Source organism: Pseudorasbora parva, chromosome 24 (genome assembly GCF_024679245.1).
Source record: "Pseudorasbora parva isolate DD20220531a chromosome 24, ASM2467924v1, whole genome shotgun sequence".
Lineage (NCBI taxonomy): Eukaryota > Metazoa > Chordata > Actinopteri > Cypriniformes > Gobionidae > Pseudorasbora > Pseudorasbora parva.
The window spans coordinates 11,710,839-11,731,187 of record NC_090195.1 but is presented as its reverse complement, the minus strand read 5'-3'; the positions used below and the strand labels follow the sequence as shown (position 1 = coordinate 11,731,187).

At 36.7% G+C, this 20,349-nt stretch overlaps 4 protein-coding genes across 6 annotated transcripts in view; 2 read left to right on the top strand and 2 right to left on the bottom strand.

Moving 5' to 3' along the window:
- Window positions 1-121: 121 nt before the first annotated feature.
- On the top strand, window positions 122-3,285 carry lrrc34 (leucine rich repeat containing 34). Of its 3 annotated transcripts, XM_067435461.1 has the most exons (10): window positions 122-249; window positions 320-429; window positions 630-694; window positions 773-856; window positions 1,114-1,242; window positions 1,316-1,411; window positions 1,525-1,679; window positions 2,468-2,623; window positions 2,730-2,856; window positions 2,933-3,285. In XM_067435461.1, exons 1-10 carry the CDS (start codon window positions 158-160, stop codon window positions 3,158-3,160), a joined length of 1,242 nt encoding a protein of 413 aa, XP_067291562.1. In that variant the 5' UTR covers window positions 122-157; the 3' UTR covers window positions 3,161-3,285. The 3 variants fall into 3 exon arrangements, with proteins under 3 accessions (XP_067291562.1, XP_067291563.1, XP_067291564.1); XM_067435462.1 differs by lacking the exon at window positions 773-856; XM_067435463.1 differs by lacking the exons at window positions 773-856; window positions 1,114-1,242.
- A 192-nt stretch (window positions 3,286-3,477) lies between these two features.
- On the bottom strand, window positions 3,478-10,260 carry lrrc31 (leucine rich repeat containing 31). The gene is made up of 11 exons (XM_067435460.1): window positions 10,121-10,260; window positions 9,883-9,964; window positions 8,852-9,064; window positions 8,635-8,781; window positions 8,375-8,542; window positions 7,685-7,855; window positions 6,972-7,139; window positions 6,729-6,896; window positions 5,655-5,819; window positions 5,398-5,565; window positions 3,478-4,541 (listed from the first exon to the last, which is right to left on the bottom strand). The coding sequence occupies exons 2-11, from the start codon at window positions 9,893-9,895 to the stop codon at window positions 4,192-4,194; spliced, it is 1,731 nt and encodes a 576-aa protein (XP_067291561.1). The 5' UTR covers window positions 9,896-9,964; window positions 10,121-10,260; the 3' UTR covers window positions 3,478-4,191.
- Window positions 10,261-10,307: 47 nt separating this feature from the next.
- The window catches only part of si:ch211-230g15.5 (polyhomeotic-like protein 3), a 33,285-nt gene continuing 23,243 nt past the window's right edge, over window positions 10,308-20,349 (top strand). Inside the window, exons 1-2 of the mRNA XM_067435456.1 lie at window positions 10,308-10,499; window positions 10,747-10,802. The gene's annotated coding sequence lies outside the window, so the exon portion shown is untranslated. The remainder of the gene's footprint in view (window positions 10,500-10,746; window positions 10,803-20,349) is intronic.
- On the bottom strand, window positions 10,809-19,202 carry skilb (SKI-like proto-oncogene b). The gene is made up of 7 exons (XM_067435459.1): window positions 18,974-19,202; window positions 15,962-17,142; window positions 13,976-14,064; window positions 12,975-13,144; window positions 12,702-12,898; window positions 12,368-12,580; window positions 10,809-12,240 (listed from the first exon to the last, which is right to left on the bottom strand). The coding sequence occupies exons 2-7, from the start codon at window positions 17,018-17,020 to the stop codon at window positions 12,028-12,030; spliced, it is 1,941 nt and encodes a 646-aa protein (XP_067291560.1). The 5' UTR covers window positions 17,021-17,142; window positions 18,974-19,202; the 3' UTR covers window positions 10,809-12,027.

Here is a 20,349-nt window from a genome sequence, read left to right as displayed (position 1 = left end):
TCTTAGGGACATGTAACATTTTTTGTTACCACATTTCTATATTTTTCTCTACATGTGTTATTGCAAGATCATGGAGATCTGAAGATGTCGCCCTTGCACAAGCGCGGTCCATGTTGGCATAGCAACCTCAAAGTTATAGCCTCTCGCAGCGTCAAACATGGTGGACATAATGAATCGATATTTGTCTGTATGTGCTGAAGTTCAGCAGCCCCCAAATACGTGTGTTTTGAAAGTTTTGGAAGAGAGCAGGTTGGTTCGAAAAGTAAAATATTACGTTATTTCTCATTTTCATGTTCATATGTTTTGTTTTTTTATTTAGCGATGGCTCACTCAAACTAGCAGGTAATGATCAACTGAATGGAGACAGATTGACAGATGACGATGTGCTGGTCTTGTCAAAAACACTCGTGGGAAATTCGGCTATAAAGGGTAAATATTAACTGGTCCTACCCAGAACAGTTTCAGGTTAGACATGTAAATCATAAACCACTGCAAATATTAGAAAGTTTATTGTAACCTTAACCTGATTATTTGTGTATTGTTTACCATGACTCCAAATCAATTACAAAAACGAGTATTTTAAAAATATGATTTATAAAATAATGAACTAAACGTAAACCTCATTGCAGGTTTAGATCTTCGATACAACTGTATCACAGATAAAGGAGCTGTTTATGTTGCGGACCTCATTCAGGTGAGTTATATATCATCCCTGTTCCGTTATCTTAACTTATAAACTTGAGATCTTAAAGAAATATTGTCACCTTAACAGGAGAGTGAGTCCCTTGAATCTCTTGATCTGATGTGTAATAACATTGAGGCAGATGGTGCAGAAGTGATTGCAAAAAGTTTGCATGTAAGTGTGGCTATTCTGGATGTATTTATGCATTAATTATAGATTTAAAATGAATGCCAGTATATTTTGCATAATTACAGCACACTGTAAAACAATGATATAAGCAGTAAGTCATGGCAATAAATTATTTTAATATTTAAACTGAAATTATTATACTTAAAAATGTAACAATTTAATTTAAAGCAGCAAATTAACTCAAAATGTTAAGTTTAAATAGGTGGATTTTAAAGTGTATGTATTTTCTGTTAATTTTACAGAAAAATAAAAGTTTGAAGACTCTCAAAATGACAGGAAATAAGATTGGAAATAAAGGTGGCATGACTCTGGCTGCCATGTTGCAGAGTAATGCTACTTTAGAAGAAATGGATGTCACAGACTGTGATCTGGTATATATCCCGAACACAAGTATAATCACAAAATAAATGGAATTTGCATTAAACTATTGTGTTTATTTACTAGGATACACAAAGTGTATTAGCATTTGCCATCGTCCTGAAGAACAACAGGAGAATCCGTGCCATTAATATTAGCCGACCTCTTATTTTCAGTCTTCAGGTATGTTTTCAGGAAAATTGAGCTTCAATAAACAAAATTTTTGATTAATATATTTGGTAAAGAAGTATTTTTTACGGTTTAAAATGTACTGATTATCTTAACTTAAATGACAGGAGGAAACAACAGTCCATATGGCACAGATGCTGGTAGTGAATAAGACACTGAGGGAGCTGCACATGGGAAAGCATGGCATGACTGATACTGGTGTAAAGCGGCTGTGTGAAGCTCTGAAGTTAAACACCTCTCTATGCTACTTGGATCTTCGCTGGTATACACTCACGCACATAATTCTCATAATTCATAATCTTAAAGAGAAAGCTCCCCTAAAAACAACAATTCTGTCATTGTTTTCTTGCTGTCACAATTTTTTTTTTTTACTCTATATGCCTTACTTTCTTCGGTGGAAAGCAAACATAGTTTTTATTGTAGCTGTTTTTTGTTTTGGTTTTTCAAGGACCAGGGTTTTCGAGCAAGACTTTATTGTTCATTTCGGAGTCAAAATATAAAACGAAATTAAACTTTTCAGTAAAAATAAATATTTAGGGATGTTTTGATACTGATTATTATTTATGCAATAATTATGATTGTTCCCCATTGAAAAAAACTAAATAAAACTAATATTTTTAATATTTTTTTAGTTAAAGCTGTTTTTCATGTTAAAATTTTGATACGGCCTTTAAAATACAATTTTTGAAGGCAGATTAGTGCCATCATTCTTTTTTCATATATTTCCCATTCATTCTCATTTTTGACCGTGTTATTATTATTTTTCGTTCGACCATTTAGCTTTTTCCTCTAATCTTTTTTCTGTGGTCACATAGCGACTGTCACAAAAGTCACAGTTTTGTACCATTTCAATGAAGTAGCGATTTCTAAAAAACTCCAAACTTGTTTTTTTCAAGTAAAAATAAATAACAGCAAAATTGTCTGGAATTGTATGATGCTTTTATGATGTTTTCTTACTGTCACTATATGGCAGAAATCAACGCATGTCACTCCTTTTGTGCTCCACAGAAAGAAAAAATATATATTTTCTGAAATTTTTTTTTTTAATAGTAATAGAATTACACGGGATGGAGCAAAATGCTTATCAGAGGTTTTGAAGCAAAATTGCTATTTGGAGATTCTAGATCTTTCTTCCAATCGCATTGAGGATGATGGTGCGGTGTATCTAAGTGAAGCTATCAAGCTACCAGACAGCAAACTCAAAGCGTTAGTGTCCTCCAATTTATTAAACAATGCTATTATCTAAAATCTCAAGTTTACACAACACTATTTCCATTCTTTAAACTTATCTGGCATAATTTTTACCTCCTAGATTGTCTGTTACCAGCAACAACATTGGAAAAGAAGGTCTTATGTCCCTCGATGAGGCAATGAGAGTGAATTCCTGTCTCACACACATTTACATCTGGGGGAACAAACTCGAGGAGCCAGTTTGCATGGTGAGATTTCATTTCCAATTATGAAATGCAGTGTTCAACATTCAAATCTTGATGTTCTCTTTGCCTGCACAATCAGGCTTTCTCTCGGCTGATAACCAGCGGGCGGCTGTTGGAGGAGCACACAGATGTTTCTCCCTATGAGGTGGATGGTCATGTTTTCTTGGCAGAAGCATCTCATGGTTTACGCAGGCATTACTATTGGACGTCCAGATATGGGGAGTATGGAGACTCGAGTAATTCAGCACTGGCCCTGATGGCATCAGATTCATCGGCTCGGCAGATCTACCCAGATTCATATTCATGATATATTTCATGATATTCGGGTTTGTCTGAAAGTGTGTGTGTGAGTAAGACACATTTAGATTACATTTAAAGGCATAGTTCAGCCAAAAATGGTGTCATTATTTACCCACATTGTTTAAAACTTGTATGAGTTTCTTTATTATGTTGAACACAAAAGATATTTTAAAGAATGTTGGTTACCAGATATTTGATGGATGCTCTTTACTTATTTAGTTTTTTTTTTTTCTTCTACTATGGAAGTCATGTTCAACAGAAGAAAGAAACTCATACAGGTTTGGAACATGAGGATGAGTAATTAATGACAAAAATCTTAATTATTGGTGAACTGTCTCTTTAATTGTAACTTTTCGTTGTTTTTGTCGGTAGTTGACAGGCAAAATAATCAACAGGACTCTTGGTTACATTTGGATTTATTACAGTTAATCACATGGTGTGTTTTAGATAACAGCCTACATCTTTGTGTCCATGTGTCCAGTGTTTGTAAATGTCACAGTCTGCCATGATGTTTGCGAAAACACGTCATATGTAAATGATTTTCTCTGACACTTAGTCTTCGCTGTATTGGGTGTCACATGCAAATTTTCCACAGTTTTGTCAGGAGGCAGGATAGATAAAAGCCAGAGAGATTTTGTTGATTTAGCAAGTTCAATCTAAAACAATCTTTTTTTGTTTTATTTTATGTACACAAATAAATATAACAATGATTACTTAATTAAAAATGATCAAATGCTTAGGAATGCTTTGGAACAACACTTAGAGTAGTATTTCCCCAAAACACTTAAATTTCATTTTTGGGTGAACTATTATTTTAACTGTGGTAATGAGTCAAATTTTGATTTTCAATGCTTTATATTAATGATAAAAAACTTTTTAAATATGATAATTTGTGATGTAATCTAGAAATACATAAAATAAAAAATGGGTATTAAAAAAACTAAGCTGAATGCCTTTCATTCTTCTCATTAACATCTTGATTTGCAACTTTAGTTACTTGGAAAACCCTAACTGTCAAAGCGGCTGAACCGCTTCTCTTTAACCTGCTGCCTTTGGTGTGGGCGTGGCCAGTCTGTCGCATTCCATGATTACGTTCTTCTTGCTAAGAACTTTTTCTAGCTTCTCTCTCTCAGCTGAACTCAGAGCCCAATGCTGCAGAGACAGATGGGTGAGGGAGGAAAGATGCGTAAAGGCCTCCAACAAGGCAGGCAGCCAGGGGGACACAGAGAGAAACGCAGAAGGACGCAGACTGACATCCAGCTCCTCTAGTCCCTTTAGACCAGCAGCCTTCCCAAAAAGAGCCGTCCAACCGCCATCTCCGACGCTGCCATTGTAGGACAAATCCAGCTGCTTCAGCTGGGATAGAACTCCACGCTGGCAAGCAGATTCTGTAAGATCGCAATGGTTTGCAAAAATCTTGTTAGATTACGCTACACGACTTTTCAGATCTGAACAGATTAAACGAGACATCATACCATTTGCTGACACTGTAAATAGTTACAGAGAAACTGTGAATCATACTCTACCACACACAACCAGACTGAGAAGTTGTTCTGAGCACAACAAATAGATGCATGACAAATTAAAACAATATGACCTGGTTTTACAGACAGGGTTTAATTGAAGTCATGATTAGGCCTTAGTTAAATTAGAACATTTAAAGGAACTGTATGTAAGAAATGTATTTTAATGAATCATAAAATGGCCCTGAGATGTCACTAGACATTAAGAAATCATGCTAATTTAAAATACTTATAACACTGACAACAGTAGCCGGGCAGGATATTGTCATTTAAAAGTTGTTAACTGATGTTGATGTTGACATGTTGTGTTTTGGCCTGAAGCTCCGCCCTCCACCGATCTACCAATCACGAAGTCAGTAGTGTTTCAGCATCCGGGTTGCCAGATTTGCTCTAGTTACCACAGCTGCAGCTACAAACGTTCCTGCAGCCTATCTGGCAACCTTGAGCCAGGGGGAGGGGGAGGGGGATACACTGCTCTACAGTCATTTGAAAGTGATTGTAGTACTAGTTTTGGCCACAATCTTACATACACTTCATTTAAAGGATTGTTATAAAATCGGCTTAAATATCAAAAATGTTTGATATCCTCCAACTGGATGGAATCATAAAGCAAAATAAAAAAAATTGCAAAATGTCTCTGATTTTTGGCAACTAGCCTAGACTCGTTGTGTAGTGTATTCCAGCCTTAATGTTACAATTGAAAACTTTGACCAAAACTGACCTAGATGTAGCAAATCCTCAGTGGTTAAATTACAGCTACTCAGTCTGAGTTCTTGTAGTTTGCAATCAGGCTGTAAAGGCTCCAGAAATTGCCTCAGATTTTCTCCCACACCCTTGTTCCACGACAGGTTCAGACTTTCAAGGTGTTGCAGCTTCTGCATTGCGTTAGCTGTGATAAATTCCAGACACATACATCACATTTTCCCCCCCATTTAAAACACAAGTTCATCATTTTCTGAATTGGCATTGGTTTCATACCAAGAGCGTGGCATGCAGGTGTGCTCAAAGCACAGTTGTTTAGTGGAAGTTTGGTTATCTGAGAAAGAGGGAGGGTTTGCAGGAGAATCTGGAGTGTATCTCCAACGCTTTTATTAGATGACAAATCCAGCTCTCTGAGCTCTTTGAGAGATGGAGCTACCTGGACTGAGAAAGCAGTTTCAGAAGAGAACACAAACATGTTTCTTTAAATCAACAGTAAGCTATGTTTCCATCCAAAGCTGCAAATTTAACTGGTATGCAAATTGAAATATTGCAAATATTAAACATTTGCTAATAACGCACAGATATTTGGCACAATATTTGTGTAATAAAAATGGAAGTTGCTGCAGTCTGGGAAGCAACTGTGGCTCTTTTCTTGCTTCATAAATGACCAAATGCAATAAACGCTGTCATGTTATCTTGTGTTTGAAAGCCAGAATCGTTTGAAACAGGTAATTATTTCCAAGTTTGTCCATGAAATTTCATTGCACACCGAGGGATTTACACTGCGTTCATACCAAGTTGTAATTACTTAAGCTGTTCACATCATCAGAATTATGCATTTCTATGGCAACACTTTTAATGCCAATATGAATCTGTAGAGGTCACATGGTAAAAAGTCGGAGCTCTTCCAAAATTCCCAAGTTTACAAGTTGTAATTACGAGTTCTACAACGACCAACATAATTTATGCACGTCTTATCAGAATATCCGATTTATTTTTATCTTTTTTTTTTTTTTTTTTATGTGCGTTTTTAGAATATATGTCTATGAAACCGTGTTCCCGCCACTGAATAAAAAAGGTAATTGTGAGATTATAGTGCAATTATTTTTCCTTACTTTCCTTTTTTTCCGAACAATGCTTTCAGAAAAGACATGTCAACTCCAAATTGAAATACAAAGTCTTTCTTTTTATTTTCTAATTATTATTTTTAAATGTTATTCTGTGGTGGAAACAAGCTTCCATATACCTTTGCTTTTCCATGTAGCATTTTTTTTTTTTTTTTGATATCCCAAAATCTGCATAATAATTAATAGCTGTAGGGAAACATAGCTATGTGACAACTTGTCTTACCTAAAGCCAACACGTCCTCCTTTGTGAGACAGCACAGATGCATGTCCAAACATCTCAATTGTGTAAGGTGAGCTAGGTTAGTGGCCAGTGTGGCAAGACTTCCACCTGCTTGCTTATTGCACGACAGATCGAAGACCTCTAGTGCAGGGATGAACCTGAGTGCCTGGCCTTGAACATTACACAAAACAAATCATTGAATTATTATCCAAAATCATAATTATTAAAATGGTTAATCTCTCTTACCCAGGACAATGAGACTGTCTTTACTGAGTCCACACATGCTCAGTTTTAGCGTCTTCAGCCGAGGAGTCGAGCCAAAAGAGGAGGTAAGGTTCTCCAGTCCCTTGATCGACAGCTTGTTATTGGACAGATCGAACTCCTCCAAATGAGACAACATGGGAAGAGCCTCAGCTGAAGAAAAATGTCAGTGCTTTTAAAAGTGATTGAAATATGAAATACCACATTGTAAACCAGTCATGGCTCATTCATTTTGAAATTATTCTGAATCCCAGTTTATAAGAACCCAGAAGCAAACACTTCTCTCTTTAAATAGGTGTTTTAAGCTAGAGGAATAATAAACCAAAAAAATATTATTTGAAGTGGGAAGCGGTCAAGAATGTCATTTAACCGTAAAATAAATACATAATTTATTTGCATAAAATAAATTCTATATTACATTTCATTATATAAATGTGAAAAATATTTTTAAGGACCTTTAAGTTTTTTTTTTTTTTAACATTTAAGCACATTTCCCCTAATCATCCAAACTTTCCTCAAGTAGACCTTTAAAAGAAGTACTTTCACTGGAGTTATATTTCATCAAAGTATGTATAATTAACTCAAGCACTGGATTTGTGTGCCTAGTCCAAAACTGTCACAAAAAATAAACTTTTTAGTCTTCAATGTCACATGAAATCCTAGCTTCCAATTACGAGCATTATATGAGGCTGTCTTACACAGAGCTGTGATGTCTGTCTCAGAGAGCTGACAGTCCACCAGGCGGAGTTCTTTCAGTGTGCTTTCAGGTTGGAGGTGTTCTGTGAAGTGTCTGAAATTTCCTGCACCAACGCCAATATTCCAGGACAAATCTAGCACCTCTATTAGAGGAATGCAGTCAAGAGCCTCACCTGGAATATCATTTTAAGAGAGGTTTGCCAATTGGTTAAAAATCATTTCAGCCTTAAATTTGACCAATTTCAAGACTTCAACCTGGAATGTATATGATTTTGCAAAGAAAAGTTTATATTTCAATTTTATTTGTATTTCAATTTTAGATTATGCATGTGTGGATTCAGCCTTGATAATATTTGTAAGGTCTTTTAAAGGAATAGTTCAAACAAAAATGAAAATTCTGTCATAATTTACTCATCCTCACGTCGTTTCAAAGCTGAAGGACTTTCTTCTGTGGAAGATATTTTGAGGAATATTGGTAACCAAAGATTTTTGGATCACATTGCATGGCCAAAAAAATATAATGGAAGTCAAGGGAACCAAAATTCTTTGGTTACCACCAGTATTCCTCAAAATATCTTCCACGGAATAACAAAGAGGTGAGTAAATTATGACAGAATTTTCATATTTGGGTGAACTTCCCCTTTATGATGGATGGATGGATAGACAGACAGATAAATAAATACTTCGTGTACCAAGAGCAGTAAGGTCTTGAGCTGTTAATCTGCAGTTACACAGCTTCAGTACTCTCATCTTCCCTACGTGGTGCAGGTGGGCAGTGAGTGCCTTCAGGGATCCTCCAACCAGATCATTCCAGGACAGGTCCATCACCTCCAACTGAGCCAGAAATGGAAGTAAGGTGGCTGAGGCAACGTCAAAATGACAATTAGTGATCCAGACACATGCACGGTCTTCTGTGTTACTGTGTGAAAACTATTGTCACTACAACACCCACCTAGTTCCACCACATCTGTGGCTGTCAGATCACAGTGGCTCAGGCTCAAATTCTGACTGTGCGGGGTTTTCCCAAGCTTCTGAACGAATTGCTTCACCCGACCCCAGCCCACAACAGAGTCGCCCTCATCGTCCGTGTTAACGATCTCTAAAGGAAAACAAGGGTTTGTTTATTCATGTTTACATTTTTACATCTTCTAAATGCATCTAATGACCACCTTTCTTAGAGTCGTTTTCTTTTCCTTCACTGGCCTCTGAATCCTTTATTTCAGTTATGCTGCTGTTTCTCTTGTCACTGCTCTCTGATGGGCGAAAAAGGCGGCCCATTGCCGGTTTCTTTCTCTCTGTGAAAGAGGCTTTCCTTCTGAGCTGGTTCATAATGAGATCCAGAGGAGACCTTTTCTGAACACTCTCTTTCCCTTTGGTAGCCTCTGCAGTGGGATGACAAAAATGAATTAGTAGTTCAATCCAAATGTATTATTTATTTGTTAAAGTGTTTGTGTGTTGATCCAGGAACATGACTTTATTGACTTAAAATCACATGGAAGATGCCTCCCTTAAGAACAACCTGAATTTACTTTTAAATGGTAACATATTTGGATATAAGTTTAGTACACGGTAAAAAATAACAAATAATGTCTCCAATTGAAAATTTTCAAGTGACTGATCATATCTAAAGTTTTCAGTTGGCCAAATTTAAAATCTGTGAATTAATGCAATTGAATTCACAGAAATTCAATTCAGCCAACTGAAAACATTAGATATGATCAGTCACTTGAAAATTGTCAATTGGGGACCTGATTTGTTTTTGTTTTTTGTTTGTTTGTTTTTTTACAGTGTAGGCATAAATACGGTAGACATATATAATGTTATATAAAAAGAGGGCTAAGCCATAACCCATACCCATCTTAACCCTATATCCTTTTTTTTTTTAAATCAATATATTCTGCATACGATAATGGAATGGGGTTCATTCTGCTTACCTTTGAAGAAATTGAAGTAATATAAAAATGGCTTTAAAAATAAATGTCTCTCTCTCTCTCTCTCTCTCTATCTCTATCTCTCTCTCTCTCTCTCTCTCTCTCTCTCTCGATATATATATATATATATATATATATATATATATATATATATATATATATATATATATATATATATATATATATATATATATATATATATATATATATATATATATATATATATATATATATATATATATATATATATATATATATCATTGGCCTACCTGTTGAATCCATTGCTTTTTAAAAGAAGATCTTGTCTTATCTGCAGGAAATGTATGCACGCTTATTCGGTCCTTTTCCAAACTGAAATATAAATACACAATTATATTTAAAACAATATGACTGACAAGTGACAATCGGTTTATTTACTTTACTTTGTCATGTCCTGCTCATTGTCGTTAAAACTAGACCCGTTTTAAAATTATTGAGACAAAATTGTTAAATGACAGTTGTTCCTACCTTGAAATGTTTCTTGAGTCTATATATAATGAATTCATCAGTGCGCGATGATTTTAATAAGCAGATTTAGTCCGCATTTACACCTGTTACATGCATCTCATTCACCGGATCCCGGAAGTTAGGCTGAACTTTGGCTGTATAAAAACACTGTAAACAAAGAGCTGTCACATGAATCCGGCCATTTGAAATCCACACTCATTGAAAACAGGGGTTATTCATTTATGAAAATTGCACAAACCCATGAATCTGCTGAGTGGACCCCGGAGGTGGTTAAGCTATCAATTTACTAAAAAATTACTATGGAAACCGTGAGTCTCTGCTGAAATAATATCATTCCTACTTAGTGCTTTAAAATCTGGAAGAATCTCCTCCAAACAGTGTAAGAAGCTTTACATTTTATTTATTTCTAATGACTGTGACCAAGTTACCATGGTTTTATTGCAGAATATCTAACATTGAATTTCATAACGATATCTATATTCAAATGTGTTTTCTTATTACTAGACAAAGTGAAGTGAATACGAGCATTTGAAAATATACAAGCCAGTGTATATAATTATATATAATCATTTTTATTATTTTCCCCAACAGCACATTAATATATCATTTCCTATGATTTGTTGTAGAAAGATGACATACAAAAGTTGGTGGGTGATACAAAGTGTCTTGATCACAAGTGGAGGTAGGACAAATGAGTCATGTCATACGATACACACAAAAGATGGCACTGGCAAACATACAACATTTTTGTGAAATTATGTTTGGCTTGAAGGTTAGGAAACAATCAGAATTTATATATATATATTTATATATTTCTTCAATTTCACATGCATATTTAAGTCAACTGGAAAATGAAGAAAATCATATTTTAAAAAAACATCATAGCAGCAGTACAGAGGTATTTATCAGTCATACGCCTGACTACTCCATCCATTTACTTCTATACACAAGTTATATTTTGTTTTTATACTTATATATGTGTTTGTTTGAGGTAGCAACTATATAATTCATGTTAAATTCTGGATATAAAAGCAATTACAGATAAACACGCTGATTGTCATTTTCAGCAAACAATATCAACACATCTTTTTTTTTCACACACATAAGAAATAACCTCTCTCTGAGCAAAGTACACATAGACCTGTTTGTCTAGATGGTTTATAGAATGTAAAGTACAAGTAGCATTTCATATACCTAAACTGTAATTGAGTGATTTCTACCATCACTTTTAAAATCTTTTGGTGTTAGAAGTCCTCAAAATAGAGAAAGAATAAAATTCTGGTGTTCATTAAAGGAGGCAAAACATTCACTGGAAATGGCAACATTTTCTGTTATATCGGAAACTTCATACCACAGTGTAAACATATTATATTTATCCATATTTTATGAAAGTACACATGCATATATTTTGTACATTCATATTGATAATGAGCACTACCTACATAAAATTTAAACAAAAAATGGCAAAAAGAATGTTAAATATGTATAATTTGACAAGATTGTTCACATAACATTTATCAATAAACAATAAATATTTTAAGAAACAATATCATGTATTTTTAAACAATTCCAATATTCAAGAAATCATTTTCCATTTGATATCAGTAGTCCTAGAAGTGATGAACCAAAACGGATGGTGTTGATTGTACGCTTGCAGGGTTAGTGCTTTGCATAATGTCTCTTAACTATTTTATAAATCCTTATTAATGTAGCAGTTCAACTGAATAGTTTTCAAAAAATTCACAGCATAAAACCCAAACCTACTCAGGACGGCCCATAATTGTTGAATTGCTCCGTAGAACTGTAATAAAAACAACTTTGGCATCCATTTCCAAAATGGCGACACCATTCCAAAACTGAATCTCGATCACAGAAGTCAGGCTGCGGGTTGGTGACCGTAGATCACGCTAAGGTGTTGGGGTTGGGATAAGTGCGTCACTGGAGGCTGAAGACGTGGGACTATCCATTGAAGCCGGGTGGGCGGACTCCCTCATCTGTTGTTTGAGCTCAGAGATGGTACGTTCAAGCCTCTCTCTTGCTTCTCTCTCCCTGCGCAGCTCTTCCTGCAGCTCCTCGCGGTCTTCTTCAGCGCGGTCCAGCCTCTGACGCAGCTCTGATAACTAAGCACAGGAAGCCATTGGTCAGCTAAAGTGATGCACTTATATACATTAACATATAAAAATGATGGCTTTTGGATATTAAACTCTGTCAAGGACTTGAGTGTGGGTGTGTGTGACTGGTCGATACCTGTGTGGCATAGATAGTTTCCTGGTGGGGCTCAGTATTCAGTTCTTTGCATCTGCAGCCTTGCTGCCTCAGCTTGTCGAGTCGGGACTTCAACTTTCTCTGTTCCTGCTGGACTTCTCCAAGCCTCTGAGCATGCTCAGTCTGAACTGCCTCCAGCTCCCCGTGTAGGTCACAGCGGTCTATGGCTTCACCTTGACGCAGAGCCTGCAGCTCCTGTTCACGAGTATCAGAGTGAGAAAGAGTCATCATAAACACCTTCTGGCGAACGAAAAGGAGGTGCTAAAACAGACATTATGTGGTGTGTACTGCATCGTAATCTCGTTGGGGTAAAAACCTTTTCAAGCTGTTTTTGTCTGCATAGTGTCGACTGAAGTTTTTCGTGCTGAGCACTATACATCTGAAGGAGTTCCATCACCATGAAGTCCTTACTGTGCTCCACAGTCATACCAACCGACTGCTTACTAGCTGACGAATCTACTTTCTGCCATTCATCTGGACTGGAATCGTCTAACTGGCCACTTTTTTCTTGCCCTGTATCAATTAGATCTTGCGTTTAGAACATATACATTTATTATTGCAGTGCCACATATGGTGGATGCAAACTGACCTGCAAAGGTGGCCGTCTTTAGTTCTGTGTCGTGTGCGTCCTGGTTCTTTTCGTCGTGAGTATCGCCTAGCACCTCTGTTTCTGTAGACCCGATTTCCTTTCCAGGCACACACTCAGAGTGTTGTGCCAAGCCATTACCTGCCAGCTTGTCAGGCGTGTTCTGGTTCCAGCTGGAGAGGAAAACAAAAAAGGAAGTTACTTGCAATTGTGTATTAAAACTAGATTTACTGCAGTTAATATATATATATATATATATATAATTTTTTTTTTTTTTTCTTTTTTTTTTTTTTTTTTTTTTTCTTTTTTTTTTTACAAAATGGTAATTGTGAATATGATTATTATTATCATTAACATGAGATCTGAGTGTTTAACATTGTCCTATAAATCTACAGTATACAGGTCACTAAGAATTACCGTGAAAGCTAAATGTCCAGATCATATTTCACCCCAAAATCACAAAATAAATATACAATTTTATTTCACAGACAGCAAGGTATGGATGCCCGTTTCCACCACTAAATAAAAAAAAATATAAAGGCCTGTTTTAGGGCAATTAAAATTATTTACATTTACCTACATTTTTTTCTCCAATACAATTAAGTATATTACCCTAAACAATAAAAAAGATGTTAAAAAAAGAAAGAAATGTAAATGTAAAATATACAGATGTATTCATTAATTTACAGTAATTAAAAATCCAAAACATATCACAATGACAATGCAAACAAATCTTAATGTTCCATAAGATTTTTTTTTTTTTTTTTTTTTTTTTTGCTTTGTGTATCATCTTTTTTTTTTTTTTTTTTTTTTTCAAAATGAAATATTGCCAGGATATTTTTTCATCTGATTTGTATGATCTCTCTCTCTTTTGGCTTGCCCCTTTTTATCAGGGGTTGCCACAGCTGAATAATTTGCATTGGCGATTTTGCACACGATCTGATTTTTCTTATATATTATTGAATAATGATGAATACTGATGAATATTTGTGATTGAACTGAACCTTTGCCACATCAGGTCGTCATGGTCAGGGTCCTCTTTGAGACTGGCAAGCAAACGCGAGTCAAACACAAAGGCAGGTGAAGATACTCCCTGAAAGAGAGAGATAAAAAGATCTCGTTAGCCTGGTTTCACTGACATAAAGTGATTGATTAACCCATTGTGTGTTAATGCATATTGCTCCTGACATATTACAATCCCTTTAGGGTTTCACACTTAGAGAACATTGATTTGATCCCTTCACATGCCGAGCAGTTCCCTATGTCATTTCTGCACGGCTTTATGGACACACACAGTTAGCTCTTGTAATTCATTCTAAAGAGAAGCCAGATGTGAAATCTTTGCCAGGATCAACACTCGCATTGTGACATTTCTTACATTTCAGACGGAAACATGCATCTGAATACTGGAGGAAATGCGGATGCTTCTTCCATCAACAGTCAGTAACGTAAGCTGCTTTAATTTAAATAGGCCATCTGATCTATCATAAAGCCTCAGTGACCAGATTGCACACCACACGCACGCTCAGAGCATGTACGAACTTAAACAAATACACCCACACGATGCAGAGACAAAAATTTCCTTCATGGTCATAGCTTAACAATTCACACTCAAAAGTCCCTCCGGGCTTTGGTTAAGAAAATGGACCTGATGCTTCACTTGATACTTGTGAGGTTCTTCTATGGAAATAGAGCTTGTCTAAGCATATGATTGTTACTGTATACCAGTGGTAAAAACGGTGTCTCTTAGAAACAAAACAAGCAATACAGGTTTATTAAAAACACACACGCTTTCATACATTTACATGTGAAGTCATGTGCGAGAGCTCCAGACGAGTCTTTGGGGGAAGGGTGAGCTGTCTGGGGGCCGTCACGTGGCACTCATGGCACGAGGACTCTAATCTACACTACTATTTACAACGCGACATGATCTGGACGTCACTCTTAATGCACTACAATGACATGATTCATTTGAGACCTTGTGAAATAGCACAAATGACCCAGATTTGACTATAACGGTCAATCTATCTAAAAGATAGACAGACAGATAGACTGACAGACAATTTGAGTATATTATATCTAATAAGTATTCATGTATTTTTATTAAATGTAAACAGGAAGTCCAGTCTGCATCCGGACAATGGGCTGTCTGAGAACAGCGGTTGCTGGGGATGTTTTTGAGTCTCTGGCTAAGCATTATATAATGAGATGGGAATTCGCTGAATGCTCTTAGATTTGATTGGCTGAGAGGGAGGCTGGGGCCAGGGGTCTACTCTCTGATTGGTTGGTGATGGAGGTCCTGCAGGGTGAGTGCTAGGGAGTAAAGGGGGAAGCAGTACTCTGCAGGCACATGTAACAGAATGTCCCAGCCACTCTCTTTCACTCTCTCTCTCTCTGTCTCTCTCTCTCTATCGTTTTGCTCATTCTTTCCTCATTTTTTTCTTCTCTACCCTCCCACCCACCCAGTCTTTTCTCTCTGTTTCTCTCCCCTGTTGCCGTGGCTCCGGCTGTTTGTGCAGACTCTGTCAGAAGGAGTTTGAGAGTCTAGTGACCCGGCTTGAACCACATTCAGCCATTTCCTTTGGAGGGAAACATCTGGTGTGGGTTGAGAGCTGGATTCAGCTGACCCAACATTCGATTTTCTGTTTACTTTCCACTTGAAAAATTTGGGACTGAGACATACATGGTCTTTCCAACATGTTCTCGGCTGCAGACTTGCTTATAGGGTCAATCTCACAAAATTTCATATTTTCATATTTCACCTTAAAATGAAAGAAAAAGAAGATATAGCTTCCCTTTTATCTTGAGGTAAAGTGCTTTTTTAGACTGACTGTAAAGGTTTAAGTAAACAAACTTAAAAAAACAACAACATTAATCTATAATAGCTGATAAATGCAGTGATTTTTATTTTATTTTATTTTGCTGTACTGTAATACATGAATTGCTTACTTTCTTTTAATGAAAATAGATGACATACAAGAGATACTCACTATATGTGGCTGCCTCTTCTCCTGCTGGAACTTTGCCTTCATATCCTTCAGAGACTGCTTTAGCTTCTCTTCATCTGCTGTTCCCAGGTGTCTTTGTGCCAGCTGCAGATAACAGGCCCACTTGGCTGAATCGAAGCCCCAGTGACAAGTGCGTTTGTCTGGCTGTCGATGGGAGTGCATAACAAAGCGCTCCGGGCAGAAGAGCATCCGGCATTGGGAGCAGCGGATACAGGGCGCATCCGGGCTGGAGTAAAGCTGGGGTACAAACAGGCCTTGACATTTGCCAAGACACTGGTGTTCCACCCAAAATCTTCCAGATTCCTCACCGTCTTTCTCTTCCTCCTCTTCAGTGCCGTGCCCTTTGTGTGAATCACTAGATGGTTCCTCACCTGGATGCAGCAGGGTGTAGCAGAGACGTTGAGCATCGGTCAGCGTGATGAGACCGCAGGATGGAGTCCCTGGTGGAAGGACGCCCAGCACTTTGAGGATGTGTAACTGTGTGGCATCGCAGCGGGAACAGTACAAATACAGCTGGTCACACACAGAGTTGATCTGTTGCAATGAGAAGTCCCACAGGACAGTGTTTAGCAGCTGGGGCAGACAAAGACGCAGTTCGCCTCCCACAGAGAAGCAGGAGATGGACTCGCCCTCCAGACAACAGACGCTGAGGTCTGTAGAGCTGTCAGGGGGGACTAGTAGGGGCCCCCCTGCCATACCTCCTTGGGCCAAAGGGGGCGCCAGCTTATACTGACCATGATGACCAGTAAACGCAGCCGGGCCGCCGAGGGAACATTGGCTGCTCAGAGAGAACTGCGCTAGAGTGTGCTTCAAACCAGGGCTCAGATCAGGAGTCGCCTCTATCCTATCCGTTGCTTTGGATACCTGAGAGCCGAGAGAGGTTTCTGGGATTTTTTTGCAGGATAGATTGAGAGCAGCCATCACACGTTTCTTTATGGGCGCACCGTCTTTGACGTTGTCTCGCATCAACCGCTTTAATGGCACTTTAAGAAGTGCCTGCTCTTTGGGGACGTCTGAACGCTTGTTCTCAGTAGTCGCCATAATCTTGTTTATGGATATCGCTAAGAGGTCTTCAGAGACCGGAAGATACACAGAGGAAGTCTCAGGAATGCAATGCTTTTTATATGTTGATCATAGTAAAGTCTTCAACACTTCCCAGATTGCTGAAAAGTCAAAACAAGCATCAAAGATGAATACATGTAAAAAATAATTTTAGGTAGTAAAAGTAACATTTTAAAAGGCATCTTTTATAAAATGTTTTTAAATAAATGTAATAAGATGGAGAATATTTTGAAATATAATGCATTATTGATCATACAGTCAAAGCAAACATTATTCAGACACACCAGATATTTTTTTACTAGTGGGGTCAGGACACTATGGTTTAGTTATGTAAGGATAGCAAAATATAGTAAACTGAGACATCATATACCCAAAATTTCTTCATACAGTGGACTACCAGTAAAATTTATTCAAATTTGTTACCAAAATTATTCAGACACTTTGACCTGACCATGTTTTGCTTAAGTGTTTTTTCTTAAATTGCTGATGCGATCTTTTACACCACACAAGCATTGCTTAGTCATTGGTTAACCTAAATTGTGTACTTCAATTGAACAGCTGACAGCTGATTGGTTGATTGTAATCCATTACATACCTTTCTATCAAAGTTATCTCACATTATCAAGATGAATTTGTTCTGACACTCTGAGTTCTTGTCATGTTTTATTACCATTTTCTAAACTGTAGTGAATAAACTGTGAAAATGTTGAAGGTCTCCAAATAAGTTTTGGTTTGACTGTATATAAAATAAATAAAATTATAAATCAAATAAAAAAACGCACCTGGAAAATTTCATTAACATAAAAAGAAAACCTTAAGAAAAAGCATTTTTTAAAAATATATAAATGTTAACTGGAATAAAATAAGATTTTTTTTATTTTATTATTATTATTTCAGCTTCTTGCCAAGGAAACATTTTTCTCATTTTCATTTTGGTAAACTTGATGCACTAAAATAACTAAAAAAATAAAAATGAATAAAAACTATACACGTTTAGACAAAAAAAAAAAAAAAAAACGATTTTAAAACATTGTTAAAACTGTAACACTATAACAGCATCTCAGTGATACTAAAATAACATTAATGTGACCATCTAAATCTGGGAAATTCTATTCATTCACAAAATAGTTTCATTTCAATACATAACCTACATAACCGAAAATCTATAATTTTCCAGGAAGGTTAATGGTCCTAGTTTAAAGGTTAATAGCCTAGCTGTTTCAACGGGTTTTGTGTTTCGTCAGCGATAGCGAAATCTTGCCACAAATTAATCATATCTGTAATGTGTTTTGACTGCATGTCAGATAATAAATAGACTTTCCACCCCCTCACAGACAGAGGCCCCGCCCACCGCGTAAAGGCCCCGCCTCTCTGACCGGTCTTATTCACACAGCCAGAGTTCCGCCCCTCCCCCCTCTGCCGTGGTAATGACATTCACTCGTGCGAGAGACCTCTGCGGGACTACCCCCATATGTTCCCACACACCTATGACACTTTCACATCTCACAACAAACTGTGAAGGCACCCCTCGAAAGATTTCATTGCGGAAAAGATAGTCGGACTTCTAGATTTAGAAGTAATACAAATATTTAGGGTTCTGCGGCTGCCCATTTGAAATATGAACACGATGGTGAAAGACCCATACATTTTATTTTATCTAATAGCACTGAACTATAAGTCGATTGTCAAGTGTCATATAGCCTACATTAGCATTCTTAAAAATCTATAAAAATAGATTTTTAAATAGCTATAAAATACATCTGAAACAGTCGAAAATAATCCTACACTAAAGGAGCCGTTTAATGTAATGGCACGGTGCAAAAATCACGAGAAACTGGATATATAATAACCATTCCAAATATTGAAAATACATTCTTTCGTTATAGACTAGAGAATGTAAACCGACATAAAACTACATATATTCAAGCTTACCTTTACATCTGAAGAGTCCATTAACGTTGTTGGGTTTTTATGTGAAATACAAAATTATAATATAAAAAAGCGCGTGAAATATTTGTATTTTTATATCACGGGATTCAGTCTCGGAGTTCACAGTCGAACGAGCGCCCGTCGCCCTGACACTGATAGCACTGGTGCGGACTTCATGCTGATAGACTCGCGACGTCAATCCACAACCCAACAACCTACGTCACCCGACAGGCTGCCACGGCTAGACGGCGTGATTTAGCGGAGGAAGTCTGTCTCTCAATTTGGGGGGCGTTACCAGCATTTCTATAAGTTCCGCCCTTAACCTAATCACCGATTGGTTAAGCTTTCTGAATGACTTCCCAAGTGTCCAATTGCAGATTGCCTGTCGGTCGCTCCTACCAACTATAGTCATAGCAACCGCAGCAAGAGTAGGAAGTCTGTCTAGCCTAGCGATCTAGGATTCTAGGGTTTACGTGCGGTAAACATTCACCAATTATTGTGAACCATGGTAAAGGTGTGCAGAAATTTAAAAAATTATAATTTTATATTTTGAAATATTTTCATGTTGAAAAAAAATAACATGTCATACCACTGTTTTGAATAACAAAAATAACAAATAATATTAAATTGTATACTTTTGCTTTAACACGTACCCAAGAGCTATAGTTTAATGGAAGCACGATGGTGCTAAAATTTTTGTTTGGAAGACAGAATCCACAAAATATGAATATAGTTCAAGACTACTGTCTTCAAAACTATAGTTTTGAACTGTATTGGACTTTTGACTCTAACGCTTATAGTTTCTGACTGAGATAGCCTTTGTGACAACTTCCCAGTCCGATAACTAACCCATAGTCTCCTTTATGTGATTTTAAAAAAATATATTACTTAATTATTTACTAGATTGCTAGTTTTTCTATATTGCTAGCTATATTTTTCTAAAAACTTTGTATGTTATATCCATAGAGTAGGTTGTTTATTCGACCATATATTTAGTTCAAGCTCTAATTTTAGTCCTGTCATTCAGCATATTTTACTGTGACTAACACACAGCGCAAGTTTCTTATCCATTCTTTGGCCTTTGTTTACATAAATCAGTTGTTTTTCACATTATGTCATTGTGCTTAGCATTCGTCAGCTGGTACTGAGTAAACATTAAGAGCTTTTGATTTACCTTCAACCTCCAGTATTTATCACTTGATAACAAATCCTTTTTTAATGTAAATATATATTTGATACAAGATGGTTTTGTGAGTGGATGGAGTGGCCATCACTCAATGTTTCTGAGCATGAGCATTTCTTTACTTTCTGTTTACATTTTGTGTAATGATTCCTCCAGACATCCATTTGCATTTTCTTTCTACTTTGTGTCCTTTTCC